A 17,524-nucleotide genomic window follows, 5' to 3' on the forward strand; every position below is an offset into this window, starting at 1 on the left:
AGTTGATGCAGTTTCTTCATAGTGTCAATGGTCTTTATAATTGGCATGTTTCTGCAGTGGCTGGTACCTGTTTTTCCTTTACATATTTAGTCCTTCCTTCAGGAGCTCTTGTAAGGCATGCCTGGTGGTGACAAAATCTCTCAGCATTTGCTTGTCTGTAAAGGATTTTATTTCTCCTTTGCTTATGAAGCTTAGTTTGGCTTGATATGAAATTCTGGGTTGAAAATTCTTTAAGAATGTTGAATATTGGTCCCCCACTCTCTTCTGGCTTGTAGGGTTTCTGCAGAGAGATCTGCTGTTAGTCTGATGAGCTTCCCTTTGTAAGTAACCCGGCCTTTCTCTCTGGCTGCCCTTAACATTTTTTTCTTCATTTCAAAATTGGTGAATCTGGCGATTATGTGTCTTGGCGTTGTTCTTCTTGAGGAGTATCTTTGTGGTGTTCTCTGTATTTCCTGAATTTGAATGTTTGCATGCCTTGGTAGGTTGGGAAGTTCACCTGGGTAATATCCTGAAGAGTGTTTTCCAACTTGGTTCCATTCTCTCTGTCACTTTCAGGTACACCAATCAAACGTAGGTTTGGTCTTTTCACATAGTTCCATATTTCTTGGAGGCCAAGTTTGTTCCTTTTCATTCTTTTTTCTCTGATCTTGTCTTCACACTTTATTTCATTATGTTGATCTTCAATCTCTGATATCCTTTCTTCCACTTCATCGATTTGGCTATTGATAGTTGTGTATGTTTCACGAAGTTCTCATGCTGTGTTTTTCAGCTCCATCAGGTCATTTATGTTCTTCTCTAAACTGGTTATTCTAGTTAGCAACTCGTCTAACCTTTTTTGAAGGTTCTTAGCTTCCTTGCATTGTGTTAGAACATGCTCCTTTAGCTCAGAGGAGTTTGTTATTACCCACCTTCTGAAGCCTACTTCCGTCAATTCATCAAACTCATTCTCTGTCCAGTTTTGTTCCCTTGCTGGCGAGTTGTGATCCTTCGGAGGAGAAGAAGCATTCTGGTTTTTGGAATTTTCAGGCTTTTTGCACTGGGCTTTCCTCATCTTTATGGGTTTATCTACCTTTGGTCTTTGATGTTGGTGACCTTTGGATGGGGTTTTCGTGCAGATATCCTTTTTGTTGATGTTGATGCTATTCCTTTCTGTTTGTTAGTTTTCCTTCTAACAGTCAGGCCCCTCTGCTTCAACTCTGCTGGAATTTGCTGGAGGTCCACGCCAGACCTTGTTTGCTTGGGTATCACCAGCAGAGGCTGCAGAACAGCAAAGATTGCTTCCTGTTCCTTCCTCTGGAAGCTTTGTCCCAGAGGGGCACCTGCCAGAGCTCTCCTGTGTGAGGTGTCTCTCGACCCCTGCTGGGAGGTGTCTCCCAGTCAGGAGGCACAGGGGTTAGAGACCCACTGGAGGAGGCAGTCTGTCCCTTAGCAGAGCTCAAGCGCTGTGCTGGGAAATCTGCTGCTCTCTTCAGAGCTGGCAGGCAGGGACATTTAAGTCTGCTGAAGCTGCACCCGCAGCCACCCCTTCTTCCCCCAGGTGCTCTGTCCCAGGGTGATGGGAGTTTTATCTATAAGCCCCTGACTGGGGCTGCTGCCTTTCTTTCAGAGATGCCCTGCCCAGAGAGGAGTAATCTAGAGAGGCAGTCTGGCTTTGCCGAGCTGTGGTGGGCTCTGCCCAGTTCCAACTTCCTGGCTGTGAGGGGAAAACTGCCTACTGAAGCCTCAGTAATGGTGGACACCCCTTCCCACATGAAGCTCGAGCATCCCAGGTCAACTTCAGACTGCTGTGCTGGCAGTGAGAATTTCAAGCCAGTGGATCTTAGCTTGCTGGGCTTTGTGGGGGTGAGATCTGCTGAGCTAGATCACTTGGCTCCCTGGCTTTAGCCCCCTCTCCAGGAGAGTGAATAGTTCTCTCTCACTGGCATTCCAGTATGATGAAAAACTCCTGCAGCTAGCTTGGTGTCTTCCCAAATGGCTGCCCCGTTTTGTGCTTGAAACCCAGGGCCCTGGTGGTGTAGGCATTCAAGGGAAACTCCTGGTCTCCTGGTTGTGAAGACCCTGGGAAAGGTGTGGTATTTGGGCCATAATGCACTGTTCCTTATAGCACAGTCCCTCACAGCTTCCCTTGGCTAGGGGAGGGAGTTCCCTGACCCCTTGAGCTTCCCAGGTGAGGCGACGCTTCACCCTGCCTCGGCTCACCCTCTGTGGGCTGCCCCCACTGTCTAACCAGTCCCAGTGAGATGAGCCGAGTACCTCAGTTGGAAACGCAGAAATCACCTGCCTTCTGTGTTGGTCTCACTGGGAGCTGCAGAAAGGAACTGTTGCTATTTGGCCATCTTGCCAGCCACCCCTGTATTTAATTATAATTATTGATCTGATAGTTTTTAAATCTGTCATCTTGATATTTGTTATCTATTTGTTCAATTACTCATCCTTTTCTGCCTTATAATCAAGTGTTTAAAAAACAGTCCTTTTTATTTTCTTATATACTTTTTAAGTATGCCTCTGCATGCTTTTTTAAAAGCATTGCTCTGATTATAATGTATATACTGAATGTGTGGAAAATCACCGAAGAATTTTTTTTTCCTTTTACTTGGTATAGAATTTGAGGCTGACAAGTATTTTTCCCCTGCAGCATTTTAAAGATGATGTTCAATTGTTTTACAATGTCCATTGTTTCTATTCAGAGGTCGGCTATCATTCTTATCATTGTTCTTGTGTATATAATAAATTTTTTTCTTCTGGCTTCTTTAAAATTTTCCTGGCTTTGGTTTTCAGAAGTGTATTACATGTGTGATTTTCTTCGAATTTACCTAACCTGGGTTTTGCTGAGCTTCTTGGATCTTTATGTTCATGTTTTGTACCAGATTTGGGAAATTCTCAGCCACTATTTCTTCAAAGGTTTTTTTTTTTTTTCCTTCCTTATCTTTTTTCTCTTCTCCTTCTGGAAATCCAATTTTACATATGTTAGAAGACTTGCTATTATCTCATGTTACTAAACTTCTGTTTACTGAAAATTTTTTTCCTTTGCTCAGTTTACATCATTTCTATTGATCCATCTTGAGGCATCAGTACTTCTGCAATGTTCATTCCACTGTTAAGCCCATTCAGGGAATTTAGGTTGTGTTTGTTTGTTGGTTTATTTTTTGTGTGTGTGGTGTTTTTTTTTCTTTTTTTTTTTTTAATTATGCTTTAAGTTCTAGGGTACATGTGCCACAACATGCAGGTTTGTTACATATGTATACATGTGCCATGTTGGTGTGCTGCACCCATTAACTCGTCCTTTACATTAGGTATATCTCCTAATGCTATCTCTCCACCCCACAACAGGTCCCGGTGTGTGATGTTCCCCTTCCTGTGTCCATGTGTTCTCATTGTTCAATTCCCACCTATGAGTGAGAACATGCGGTGTTTGGTTTTTTGTCCTTTTGATAGTTTGCTGAGAATAATGGTTTCTAGTTTCATCCATGTCCCTACAAAAGACATGAACTCATCATTTTTTATGGCTGCATAGTATTCCATGGTGTCTATGTGCCACATTTTCTTAATCCAGTCTATCATTGTTAGACATTTGGGTTGATTCCAAGTCTTTGCTATTGTGAATAGTGCTGCAATAAACATACATGTGCATGTGTCTTTATAGCAGGATGATTTATAATCCTTTGGGTATATACCCAGTAATGGGATGGCTAGGTCAAATGGTATTTCTATTTCTAGATCCTTGAGGAATTGCCACCAACAGTGTAAAAGTGTTCCTATTTCTCCACATCCTTTCCAGCACCTGTTGCTTCTTGATTTTTTAATGATCACCATTCTAACTGGCGTGAGATGGTATCTTGTTGTGGTTTTGATTTGCATTTCTCTGATGGCCAGTGATGATGAGCATTTTTTCATGTGTCTGTTGGCTGCATAAATGTCTTCTTTTGAGAAGTGTCTGTTCATATCCTTCACTCACTTTTTGATGGAGTTGTTTTTTTCTTGTAAATTTGTTTAAGCTCTTTGTAGATTCTGGTTATTAGCCCTTTGTCAGATGGGTAGATTGTAAAAATTTTCTCCCATTCTGTAGGTTGCCTGTTCACTCTGATGGTAGTTTGTTTTGCTGTGCAGAAGCTCTTTAGTTTAATTAGATCCCATTTGTCAATTTTGGCTTTTGTTGCCATTTCTTTTGGTGTTTTAGTCATGAAGTCCTTGCCCATGCCTATGGCCTGAATGCTATTTCCTAGCTTTTTTTTGGTTTTTTGTTTTTATGGTTTTAGTTTTTTATGTTTTTTAGTTTTTATGGTTTTAGGTCTAACATTTAAGTCTTTAATCCATCTTGAATTAATTTTTGTATAAGGTGTAAGGAAGGGATCCAGTTTCAGCTTTCTACATATGGCTTGCCAGTTTTCCCAGCACCATTTATTAAATAGGGAATCCTTCTGTCATTTCTTGTTTTTGTCAGGTTTGTCAAAGATCAGATGGTTGTAGATGCATGGTATTATTTCTGAGGGCTCTGTTCTGTTCCATTGGTCTATATCTCTGTTTTGGTACCAGTACCGTGCTGTTTTGGTTACTGTATCCTTGCAGTATAGTTTGCAGTCAGGTAACGTGATGCCTCCAGCTTTGTTCTTTTTGCTTAGGATTGTTTTGGCAATGTGGGCTCTTTTTTGGTTTCATATGAACTTTAAAGTAGTTTTTTCCAATTCTGTGAAGAAAATCATTGGTAGCTTGATGGGGATGGCATTGAATCTATAAATTACCTTGGGCAGTATGGCCATTTTCACGATATTGATTCTTACTATCCATGAGCATGGAATGTTCTTCCATTTGTTTGTGTCCTCTTTTATTTCATTGAGCAGTGGTTTGTAGGTCTCCTTGAAGAGGTCCTTCACATCCTTTGTAAGTTGGATTCCTAGGTATTTTATTCTCTCGAAGCAATTGTGAATGAGAGTTCACTCAGGATTTGGCTCTCTGTCTGTTATTGGTATATAAGAATGCTTGTGATTTTTGCATATTGATTTTGTATCCTGAGATTTTGCTGAAGTTGCTTATCAGCTTAAGGAGATTTTGGGCTGAGACAATGGGGTTTTCTAGATGTACAATCATGTCATCTGCAAACAAGGACAATTTTACTTCCTCTTTTCCTAATTGAATACCCTTTATTTCTTTCTCCTGCCTGATTGCCCTGGCCAGAACTTCCAACACTATGTTGAATAGGAGTGGTGAGAGAGGGCATTCCTGTCTTGTGCCAGTTTTCAAAGGGAATGCTTCTAGTTTTCCTCATTCACTATGATATTGGCTGTGGATTTGTCATAAATAGCTCTCATTATTTTGAGATACGTCCCATCAATACTTAGTTCATTGAGAGTTTTTAGGATGAAGGGCTGTTGAATTTTTTCGAAGGCCTTTTCTGCATCTGTTGAGATAATCATGTGGTTTTTGTCTTTGGTTCTGTTTAGATGATGGATTACATGTATTGATTTGCATATGTTGAACCAGCCTTGCATCCCAGTGATGAAGCCCACTTGATCATGGTGGATAAGCTTTTTGATGTGCTGCTGGATTCAGTTTGCCAGTATTTTATTGAGGATTTTTGCATCAATGTTCATCAGGGATATTGGTCAAAAATTCTCTTTTTTTGTTGTGTCTCTGCCAGGCTTTGGTATCCGGATGATGCTGGCCTCATAAAATGAGTTAGGGAGGATTCTCTCTTTTTCTGATGATTGGAATAGTTTCAGAAGGAATGATACCTGCTCCTCTTTGTACCTCTGGTAGAATTCGCCTGTGAATCTGTCTGGTCCTGGACTTTTTTTGGTTGGTAGGCTATTAATTGTTGCTTCAATTTCAGAGCCTGTTATTGGTCTATTCAGAGATTCAACTTCTTCCTGGTTTAGTCTTGGAGGGTGTATGTGTCCAGGAATTTATCCATTTCTTCTAGATTTTCTAGTTTATTTGCGTAGCGGTGTTTGTAGTATTCTCTGATGGTAGTTTGTATTTCTGTGGGATCAGTGGTGATATCCCCTTTATCATTTTTTATTGTGTCTATTTGATTCTTCTCTCTTTTCTTCTTTATTAGTCTTGGTGGCAGTCTATCGATTTTGTTGATCTTTTCAAAAAACCAGCTCCTGGATTCATTGATTTTTTGAAGGGTTTCTTTTGTCTCTATCTCCTTCAGTTCTGCTCTGATCTTAGTTATTTCTTGCCTTCTGCTAGCTTTTGAATGTGTTTGCTCTTGCTTCTCCAGTTCTGTTAATTGTGATGTTAGGGTGTCAATTTTGGATCTTTCCTGCTTTCTTTTGTGGGCATTTAGTGCTATCAATTTCCCTCTACACACTGCTTTAAATGTGTCCCAGAGATTCTGGTATGTTGTGTCTTTGTTCTCATTGGTTTCAAAGAACATCTTTATTTCTGCCTTTATTTAGTTAGGTACCCAATTGTCATTCAGGAGCAGGTTGTTCAGTTTCCATATAGTTGAGCGGTTTTGAGTGAGTTTCTTAAGCCTGAGTTCTAGTTTGATTGCAGTGTGGTCTGAGAGACCATTTGTTGTAATTTCTTTGTTTTTACATTTGCTGAGGAGTGCTTTACTTTCACCTATGTGGTCAATTTTGGAATAAGTGCGATGTGGTGCTGAGAAGAATGTATATTCTGTTGATTTGGGGTGGAGAGTTCTGTAGATGTCTATTAGGTCCACTTGGTCCAGAGCTGAGTTCAGTTCCTGAATATCGTTGTTAACTTTCTGTCTTGTTGATCTGTCTAATGTTGACAGTTGGGTGTTAAAATCTCCCATTATTACTGTGTAGGAGTCTAAGTCTCTTTGTGGGTCTCTAAGGACTTGCTTTATGAATCTGGGTGCTCCTGTATTGGGTGCATATATATTTAGGATAGTTCGCTCTTCTTATTGGATTGATCCCTTTTCCATTATATAATGGCCTTTTTTGTCTCTTTTGATCTTTGTTGGTTTAAAGTCTGTTTTTTCAGAGACTAGGATTGCAACCCCTGCTTTTTTTTTGTTTTCCATTTGCTTGGTAGATCTTCCTCCATTCCTTTATTTTCAGCCTATGTGTGTCTCTGCACGTGAGATTGGTCTCCTAAATACAGCACACTGATGGGTCTTGATTCTTTATCTGATTTGCCAGTCTGTGTCTTTTAATTAGAGCATTTAGCCCATTTACATTTAAGGTTAATATTGTTATGTGTGAATTTGATCCTGTCATTATGTTGTTAGCTGGTTATTTTGCCTGTTAGTTGATGCAGTTTCTTCCTAGCATCGATGGTCTTTACAATTTGGCATGTTTTTGCAGTGGCTGATAACGGTTGTTCCTTCCCATGTTTAGTGCTTCCTTCAGGAGCTCTTGTAAGGCAGGCCTGGTGGTGACAAAATCACTCAGCATTTGTTTGTAAAGGATTTTATTTCTCCTTCACTTATGAAGCTTAGTTTGTCTGGATATGAAATTCTGGGTTGAAAATTCTTTTCTTTAAGAATGTTGAATATTGGCCCCCACTCTCTTCTGGCTTGTAGCGTTTCTCCCAAGAGATCTGCTGTTAGTCTGATTGGCTTCCCTTTTGGGCAAACCGACCCTTCTCTCTGGCTGCCCTTAACATGTTTTCCTTCATTTCAACTTTAGTGAATCTGACAATTATGTGTCTTGGAGTTGCTCTTCTCGAGGAGTATCTTTGTGGCGTTATTTCCTGAATTTGAACGTTGGCCTGCCTTGCTAGCTTGGGGAAGTTCTCCTGGATCATATCCAGAAGAGTGTTTTCTAACTTGGTTCCATTCTCCCCGTCACTTTCAGGTACACCAATCAGACGTAGATTTGGTCTTTTCACATAGTCCCATATTTCTTGGAGGCTTTTCTTTTTACTCTTTTTTCTCTAAACTTCTCTTCTTGCTTCATTTCATTCATTTGATCTTCAATCACAGATACTCTTTCTTCCACTTGATCAAATTGGCTACTGAAACTTGTGCATAGTTCTCGTGCCATGGTTTTCAGCCCCATCAGGTCATTTAAGGTCTTCTCTACACTGTTTATTCTAGTTAGCCATTCGTCAAATCTTTTTTTAAAGGTTTTTAGCTTCTTTGCAATGGGTTTGAACATTCTCCTTTAACTCGGAGAAGTTTGTCATTACCGATTGTCTGAAGCCTTCTTCTCTCAACTCATCAAAGCCATTCTCCATCCAGCTTTGTTCCATTGCTGGGGAGGAGCTGCGTTCCTTTGGAGGAGAAGAGGCACTCTGATTTTTAGAATTTTCAGCTTTTCTGCTCTGGTTTCTCCCCATCTTCCTGGTTTTATCTACCTTTGGTCTTTGATCATGGTGATGTACAGATGGGGTTTTGAAGTGGATGTCCTTTCTGTTTCTTAGGTTTCCTTCTAACAGTCAGGACCCTCACCTGCAGGTTTGCTGGAGGTCCACTCCAGACCCTGGTTTGCTTGGGTCTCACCAGCAGAGGCTGCAGAACAGCAAATATTGCAGAACAGCAAATGTTGCTGCCTGATCCTTCCTCTGGAAGCTTCGTCTCAGAGGGGCACCTGGCTGTATGAGGTGTCAGTCGGCCCCTACTGGGAGGTGTCTCCCAGTTAGCCTACTCGGGTGTCAGTGACCCACTTGAGGCAGTCTGTCCTTTCTCAGATCTCAGACTCTGTGCTGGGAAAACCACTACTCTCTTCAAAGCTGTCAGACAGGGACGTTTAAGTCTGCAGAAGTTTCTGCTGCCTTTTGTTCAGCTGTGCCCTGCCCCCCAGAGGTGGAGTCTAGAGAGTCAGGCAGGCCTCCTTGAGCTGTGGTCAGCTCCACCCAGTTCGAGCTTCCCAGCTGCTTTGTTTACCTACTTAAGCCTCAGCAATGGCAGACATCCTTCCCCTAGCCTCACTGTGGCCTTGCAATTTGATCTCAGACTGCTGTGTTAGCAGTGAGCGAGGCTCTGTGGGCTTGGGACCCTCTGAGCCAGGTGTGGGATATAATCTTCTGGTGTGCTGTTTGCTAAGACCATTGGAAAAGTGTAGTATTAGGGTGGGAGTGTCCCAATTTTCCAGGTACCGTCTGTCATAGCTTCCCTTGGCTAGGAAAGGGAATTCCCTGACCCCTTGCGCTTCCTGGGTGAGGTGAAGCCCCGCTGTGCTCTGTGGGCTGCACCCACTGTCTGACAAGCCCCAGTGAGATGAACCGAGTACCTCAGTTGGAAATGCAGAAATCACCCGTCTTCTGCATCACTCATGCTGGGAGCTGTAGACTGGAGCTGTTCCTATTTGGCCATCTTGGATCTTCCTATCAGTTTATTTTTTTAAGTTTCCATTTTTTTACTGAGATTCTCTGTTTATTCATTGTATTCACCTTTTCATTTCTTACATATTAGACCTTTTTTATATTCATCTTTTCATTTCTTAAGTATTAGACCTGTTTGTATCTAAATGCCAATATCTATGTCATCTTAGGATTGATCTGTTGAAGGCCTCTTTCTCTGGATTATGGGTCACGTTTTCTTGTTTCTTTAGATATCCAGTGATTTTTTTTTAAAATTGGTTAATAGACTGTGGATCTTTACCCAATATAAAAGTTGTAAGGAAATATAGAATACACTGTTTTCCTTTAAAGGGTATTGAATTTTTTTCTTGTAGGCAGTTAAATTAGTAAGGAATCCTCTTGATCCTGTCAGACTTTGTTTTATGCTTTGTTAGGATGGGTTTATTTTGCCTTTGTCCTTAGTCCTAGAGCATGGTCCTTACTCTAGGACATGACCCTTGTGTCCAAAGCATGGACTTTTTAGGGTTGTAAGTGGTTGACCAAGGTAAGCAATGAAGTATTCCCACTATAGTTGGATTGGAACTCCAATGTCTCCAAAACTATGCAACCTTTATTATCTTATTCATTAATAGCAGCTACTCTCTGTTAGTACAGAGCCTCACTCTACACATGTGCAGCCCAGGCCTTGCCAAGACCCAAGGGAAATCCCCACACAGACTCTTGGAGCATCCCTCCACATGAGTGCTTCATTTCTAGTACCCTGCCCTGGAAATTCAGCTGTCTCAGCAGCCCCAGACTCCTATCTCTGTTTCATGAGCCCAGTGAGACTAGTGACTGCTTGATGCTATGGCTTCTCCTTCCTATACCGTTGTCTGGAAAGTGTCACCAAGTACAGAGCCAGGGTGAATATGGGGGTTATATCATGTTTTTTCTTACTCTCAGTAATCAAGCTGCTGCATACATTTTGTCTAGCTTTATGGCTAATTAGGGCAGAAGGGTAAATCTGATACCAATTATTCCATCATGGATGGATGCAAAAGTCTCCAGTCATTTATCCTTTTTTATAATCAGATAATTTAAACCATTACTAATTATTTGTATAATTCATATTTTATCTTTATAATTTTTTATTTTCCTCTAAGTTTTTATTTTGGTTCCCTCCACTATTGAGAGTTATTTGCTATGAACTTATGCAGTGACATCTTTGCATACCAATGCAGTCTATCATTTTGATGATAGTTCTGCTGTAATTTACCTTGTTTTAAAAATATATTTTCTTGAATTTTTATTATACTAATAAACCTGGAATAATTTAAAAAATAATCATTTAAAGCATGACAAAACTATCCATTCAATTTTTGAGCAAATTATGTTGGTTCTATCTTCAGTGCATAAAAGGAGTCCTACTACCCTAATCTAAACCACTATTTTCTTCTGTTGGCTGGACTGTTACGAAAGCCTAATAAGCCAGCCCCCTTCTACCTTGCCTCTCCCTCATTCAGTCTGTTTTCCACATAGCAGCCAGAATGGTATTTCTAAAATGGTGAATAAACTGTGTCACTTATGCTCAGAAACCCCCAGTGGCTTCTCATCTCAAAATGAAATCCAAAGTTCCTACCATGGCCAGCAAGGTTATACATTACCTGATCCCTGCTACTTCCCTGACTTCATCTTCCACTCTTCAGCTACTTTGCTACAGCTTCACTTTGACTTCTTTACTATTTATTGATCATGCCAAACACAATCCCTTCTTAGCTCCTTTGCTCTTATTGTTACTACTGCTTTTCTCCAGATATCCCATAACTTCCTCCCTTTCTATTTAAATACCATCCTTTCTCCTCACTGCTGCCTTTATTACCCTCCTTCCCATATTTTCTTTTGAATCAGACAGATCAGTCAATCAATCAGTCAGTCACTTATTTTTATCCTGTCTGTGCAGAACACTGTCCAATAGAACTTTCTGGGATGATGGAAATTTTCTGTGTTTGCACTGTCCATTAGAGTAGCTGCTAGCCATGTGTGTGTGTTAAGCACTTGAAATGTAGCTAGTATGACTGAGAAACTGAATTTTAAATTTTATTTAAATAGCCACTTATGACTTGTGGCTACTGTATTGTACAGTACAGAATGTGTGAGAGAGGGAACCTTAATTTTATTAAGGCAACCCAGTACTTTAGTGCCTGCTATGTAGTAAATACTATGACTATCTGTTGAAAGAACAAAAGAATGGGGATACCCATGTATCCTGTTGCTCCCTGAATCCTTGACTCTTTAAAAATATTTTAACTTTAAAATTGTATTTAATTGACACATAATTTCACATATTTATGGAGTACAGTGTGATGTTTTGATACATGTACACATTGTGTAATTAGCATATTACCTCAAACACTTGTCATTTCTTTATGATGAGAACATTCAAAAATCTTCTCCTCATTATTTTGAAATACACATTATTGTTAACTGTAGTCACTCTACTGTGTAATAGAACACCAGAACTTATTCCTCCTATCTATTACTTTGTATCTGGACTCTTTTGATCTGTAACTCCCGATTGAACATTTTTATGTCATCTAGCAATTCCCAGACTTCCAGGTGTTTGGCAATGATTCTTTAGATCCAGGGGTCCTCTCCACAAAGTTCAGTTGTGCATCAAAGATCCTGAATAATATTCTAAATTAGACTAGAGCATATTTGGCAATGTGGGTTACAAACAAGGGAAAAAATGCAAGATATAGGTAACAGATGAGGGAAATGCAAGATATAAGCTCGATCCCAAAGCTTATATTTGGGGGAAGTATTAAATGAATGTATCTTTTCCTTTTGCATTCTAGCCAGGAATCCACATGAGGTGACACTTTTCCCAAGGGTAAAGAGTACCAAATCTGTCCTCTTTCTCTCCTTTATTCCTCCGAATAAGAGCTCTTTCAACTTTTGAAAATTCCCTGAAGATAATATCCATCATGAACTTTGAGGGACCACGAAATAAGCCACTCCTACTAGCTTTTTCTTATGTTAAAATTATCATGGCTGCTATCTTTCTAAGAAAATTCTTATGACTGAAAATCCTTATGGCTACCCTTTACAATAGGAACTACAGTTTTGAAAAATGGGCTTAGCAGTTAAGTAACTGCTGAAAGATATTCTTAAAACTTAAGCGTGATGTATTTGGTTTGGATACTAGGAATGCAGGTAATGAGGCTGGCATTATTATGAAAAATTGAAGAGTAGGAAATGTATTCTTGTAGGATCCTATAAGCAGGGCTTCAAAACGTAGTTCTTGTTTATCTAAACTAAGTAAAGCTTGTTTTTCTAATCAGCAGGAAAACAGAGATCCACAACAAGCTTTTCGATTATGGCTTAAAAAAAAGCACCAAGAGCAGATGAAAGAAAGACAGACAGAAGAACTAAGAAAGCAAGAGGAATGTTTATTCTTCCTTAAAGGAACAGAAGGCCGGGAAAGGGCCTTTAAACAGTAAGTTAAAGGCAGGGCATTTCCCCCCTCCTCCTTCCTCATGTTCATTTTAAAAGTTATATGATCAATTAAGATTGAAAAAAAAAAACCCTCAAAATGTTTTCTCTTACAGCACGTACCTATTCAATTTTAAATTCATGCTTTTAAAAATGTATAATTCTTTAACTCCATTATATATATTATATATAATGGATATATATATATATATATATATATATGCATAGCAATTTTTCTTCAAGATACTTTTCAATACTTAAATTATTTCTTATGGCACCAGTGTGATAGCCTTTGATACCTTATCATTTATTACTTATTTATGTGAGAAATGGGTCGAAGATTGGTTACAGCTTCTCCTACATAGCCCTCAGAAAAACTGAATTTACCAATAAATGCAACCAATAAATGCACTATATTTACCAATAAATGCAACCAGTAAAAGTTGCATTTACCAGTAAAAGAAAGGCAGGTGGACTAAGGAGGAAAATCTATATAGACTAAAGGAGATTTGGGTATATATTTTGGTAATTTAAGGCAAACCTGATATTTTTCAGTTATTTGGGTAAGACACTGTATTGCCTAATTCTGACAATACAGATGTGGCTTCATATTTTTGCTAGCAAGTGTGGGGAGAGTTGGGGGACAAGATGTGAGTATTGAGTCCAATTGTTTGAAGTTCATTTCCTTCTTTCGTCTCTTTTGCTCTTTCCTTCTTTTCTTTTTCTCTTCCTTCCTTTTTCTTTTTCTTTTCCTGTCACCCAGGCTGGAGTGCAGTGGCACGATCTCAGCTCACTGCAATCTCACCCTCCCAGGTTCAAGTGATTTTCCCACCTCAGCCTCCCGAGTAGCTGGGACCACAGGTGTGCACCACCACACCTGGCTAATTTTTGTATTTTTTTGGTAGAGATGGGGTCTCACCATGGTGCTCAGGCAGGTCTCAAACTCCAGACCTCAAGTGATCCACCCTCCTTGGCATCCCAAAGTGCTGAGATTAGAGGTGTGAGCCACCATGCCCAGCCTCCTTTTTCTTTTTCTAACATACCCTTTTATTATAACAGAAACAGTAAGTGTGCATTGTAGAAATGGAGTGGTTTCAAGTTACATTTTCATCACCCAGAAATTGTGTGACTGTTAACACCAGTGTGCATACTAAGTATTTCTCTGTACATGTATTTACAATTTCAAAATACTGAGCTCATACTGTATATGTTATTCTGCAATCTGCTTTTCATTAATGATATTACCTAATATCCAGCCCATATCCATTTATTCCCCAACTGACCCATAAATGACTTTCAGTTTATTTGCTTAAACTAGTAGCCAATTCAGGACCACATATCATCAGATTATGATATTTAGTAAGTTTATTTTTTCTAATACAGTTATTTAGTTGTTTAGATTTCTGAAAAAAAAACCCAGGTGTATGTATATGCATACACACACACACACACACACACACACACACAAACATACCACATACACACTTACATACCAGGTATATATGTATATGCAGTTATTTTTGCTATTATTTAAACAAGGTTTAAGACTTGAATTTGTTAGAATGTGGACTTTTCCTTTCCTGCTTTTGATGTTTTCATGTTTGGCTTACTTTTCATTTTAAGAACTATTTTGTGGATTTAAAAGCTCTGTAATTTACCTATAGGAAGAGTAAGGCAGCAGTTCTGCATGATAGTATTCTTAACCTAGCTAAGTAATGTTTTAGAATACAGCTAGTTACAAAGAGTAAGTTATTTGGAATCTACCAAATAGTAAGAAATCCTGTTTTAAAAAAAGAATAGGATCTACAGCACACATAAAATAGTGTTTATTATTAAAAAACCAATTAAGTTGGCAGTTTCATCATAAGACAGACAATTTCAAACATTTGACCCCAAATCTAACTGTCCTTTCTTGTATGAGCCTTGGGTGTAATCTTTACATTTTTCAGTTAATACTTAAAAATTTATGTTGTGACAGTATTTCATTGTAAAGAAATGTCCATTTATTTTGTCTATAGTAGTAACTTTATAGCTTGAAGAGTGTATTCAGGTCGATACTCACCAAATCTGATCATGCCTCTTTCTACAGATGGTTAAGAAGGAAACGGATAGAAAAAATGGCAGAGCAACAAGCTGTCAGAGAGAGAACTAGACAGCTCCGACTAGAAGCTAAGCGTTCTAAACAGTTACAGCACCACCTATATATGTCAGAAGCCAAACCTTTTCGTTTTACTGATCATTATAACTGAACGTTTCTATTAAATATTTCAGTGGGCAGCTGCTATCAAAATTTTGGATATAATTTCTTATGGTCTGTGTACTTTGGTTGTATTCTAAATTATGGAAATGGTATTTATCTTTTATTGACAGTGAATTTGTTTTTTTAATACTAGAACAAAATAAATTTTTTTCTCACAGCATTGTAACGTGTTGTGCCATCTCTTAGTCTGTGCAACAAATTGAACAACAAATGAATTCTATGTCCTTCTACTTCTAAATTATTTTATTAACGTTTCTAGCTGAAAACACAAGAAAGGTACAGATTTCTATTCATACTTCCTATTATTGTTAAAAAATTACAATGGAACATTTCATAAGGCTGAAGGAGTGACTCCTTAAACAAGCCTGGTTCAAGGCCTTAAAGCCCTATTTATGTCAACTTTGGATTTGAATAATCATGGCAAGCTAAGCAATAGGGTAGGCCTAATTCCACCCATTAGTACCGTAAAAAATTACACCCTATATGTGAGAGCTAAACATTGTGTACTCATGGACATAAAGATGTCCCCAGTGGACACTGGGGACTCCTGGGGGTGAGGGAAGGGATCAAGGGTTGAAAAACTAATTATTGGGTACTATGTTCTCTACCTGGGTGATGGGACCAATCATACCTGGACCCTCAGCAACATGCAACATACCCATGTAACTAACGCACATATGTATCCCCGAATCTGAAATAAAACTTGAAATGATAAAATAGCAATTATGTGTAATACTATTTTAGGTAGGTATGTTACAAAATTAGCCAACTTTTATTGAGAGCTTAAAACATTTTAAAATGTATTATAAATGCTTTATATAAATAATGTAATCATATGACAACCCTATTAGTGTCGTTCTGCAGAGGAGGAAACTATATAGACATGAACATTTTGTTCACATAGACTGATCTATATGGTTGCAAAATCCTTTCTCTCAGTTATATTATAAAGATTACATTCCTTGGTAGAATATGTGATACTTAAGAGTATACAAGAATCCAGTGTGTAGAGGAATAGTACTTCTGATACATGTAAGAGCATGTAAGGGGTGGAGGACAAAGGTAAGCATACAAGTGTGATGGAGAATGGACAGTCACTGTAAGCATTCTGGCAAAGTTTAAAAGACAAAGTTCTGGCTGGGCACGGTAGCTCACACCTGTAATCCTAGCACTTTGGGAGGTCAAGGAAGGAGGATCACTTGAGGCCAGGAGTTTGAGACCGGCCTAGCCAACATGGCAAAACCCCGTCTCTACTAAAAATACAAAAATTAGTTGGGCATGGTGCCATGCACCTGTAGTCCCAGCTACTCAGGAGGCTGAGGCACGAGAATCGCTTGAACCCCAGAAGTGGAGGTTGCAGTGAGCCAAGATTGCATCACTGCACTCCAGCGTGGGTGACAAAGTGAGACCCTATCTCAAAAAACAGAGACAAAAAGCTTTTTTTTTTTTTCTTTCCTTAGACAGTCTCACAGCCACCCAGGCTGGAGTGTCGTGGCACATCTCAGCTCACTGCAACCTCCACCTCCCGGGTTCAAGCGATTCTCCTGCCTCAGCCTGCTGAGTAGCTGGTATTACAGGCACCCGCCACCGTGCCCAGCTAATTTTTTTTATTTTTAGTAGAGACGGGGTTTCGCCATGTTGGTCAGGCCAGTCTCAAACTCCTGACCTCAGCTGATCCACCTGCCTCAGCCTCCCAAAGTGCTGGGATTACAGGCTTAAGTTGCTGCACCCAGCCAATTTGATTCATTTTTACTTAATTTTTATATATGGTGTGAGGTAGAGTAAGAAAAAACAAACTGTTTTTCCTTCTATACTCTCAATACTCATTACATCACTTCTGACACCAGATGTTCTTCTGACACCAGATGTTTAGGTTGTTTTCCCCAAGACCAAGCAATTTCCCCGTTCTCTGCAGACACCAACTAGGTATTCTACAATTCAATGCTGACCCTAACCAGAGTTAATGCAGACCCTACACCCAGGCTCAGTCCCATGAAACTGCCCCCCACTTCAGACATCAATTGCAAATAATAGGTCCCCCGGTTACAGTTCCCACAGTACCTTGCTAGAATGGCTCACAGAACTCAGACACTAACACTTAAGTTTCTCTTTTTAAAAGGATACAACTCAGGAATAGCCAGATTGAAGAGATTCGTGGGGCAAGGTATGGAGGAAGGGTCGTGGAGCTTCCATGCTCTTGCTACCTGCACATGTTCAGCAACCTAGAAAGCTGTCTAAACCTTTTGGGTTTTTATGGAGTGAGGGGCTTCATTATGAAGGCATGACTGATTAAATCATTGGCTACTGGTAATCAACTTAACCTTCAGGACTTCCCCCTCCCCTGGAGGTCTACTCTCTAATTACTTGGTTGGTTCCTCCTGGCAACCACCCCCCATCCAGATCCCCCAGACATTAGTCATTTCAGTAGCATACAAAGACACTCACACCTTGGGGACTTGGGATGTTGCAAGGGTTTTAGGAGCTCTGTGCCAGGAAACTGGTACAAGACCAAAATAATGTATTTCTTCTATCGCAGTATCACAGAGGTTCAACTTTTTTTTTGCATGTGTACAT

The 17,524-nt window shown here is 39.6% G+C and overlaps 1 protein-coding gene across 7 annotated transcripts in view; it reads left to right on the forward strand.

The window, feature by feature from the left end:
- CCDC181 (coiled-coil domain containing 181) overlaps positions 1–15,110 on the forward strand; it is a 64,698-nt gene extending 49,588 nt beyond the window's left edge. For 6 of the 7 annotated variants that reach the window (XM_032161049.3, XM_058443240.1, XM_058443241.1 and 3 more), the window contains 2 exons: positions 12,540–12,694; positions 14,780–15,110. In XM_032161049.3, coding sequence (XP_032016940.1) covers positions 12,540–12,694; positions 14,780–14,939 — 315 coding nt within the window. In that variant the 3' untranslated portion in view covers positions 14,940–15,110. The remainder of the gene's footprint in view (positions 1–12,539; positions 12,695–14,779) is intronic. The other variant, XM_058443238.1, reaches the window with a different exon arrangement.
- Positions 15,111–17,524: the final 2,414 nt, after the last annotated feature.

Source organism: Hylobates moloch, unplaced genomic scaffold, assembly GCF_009828535.3.
Source record: "Hylobates moloch isolate HMO894 unplaced genomic scaffold, HMol_V3 SCAFFOLD_8, whole genome shotgun sequence".
Lineage (NCBI taxonomy): Eukaryota > Metazoa > Chordata > Mammalia > Primates > Hylobatidae > Hylobates > Hylobates moloch.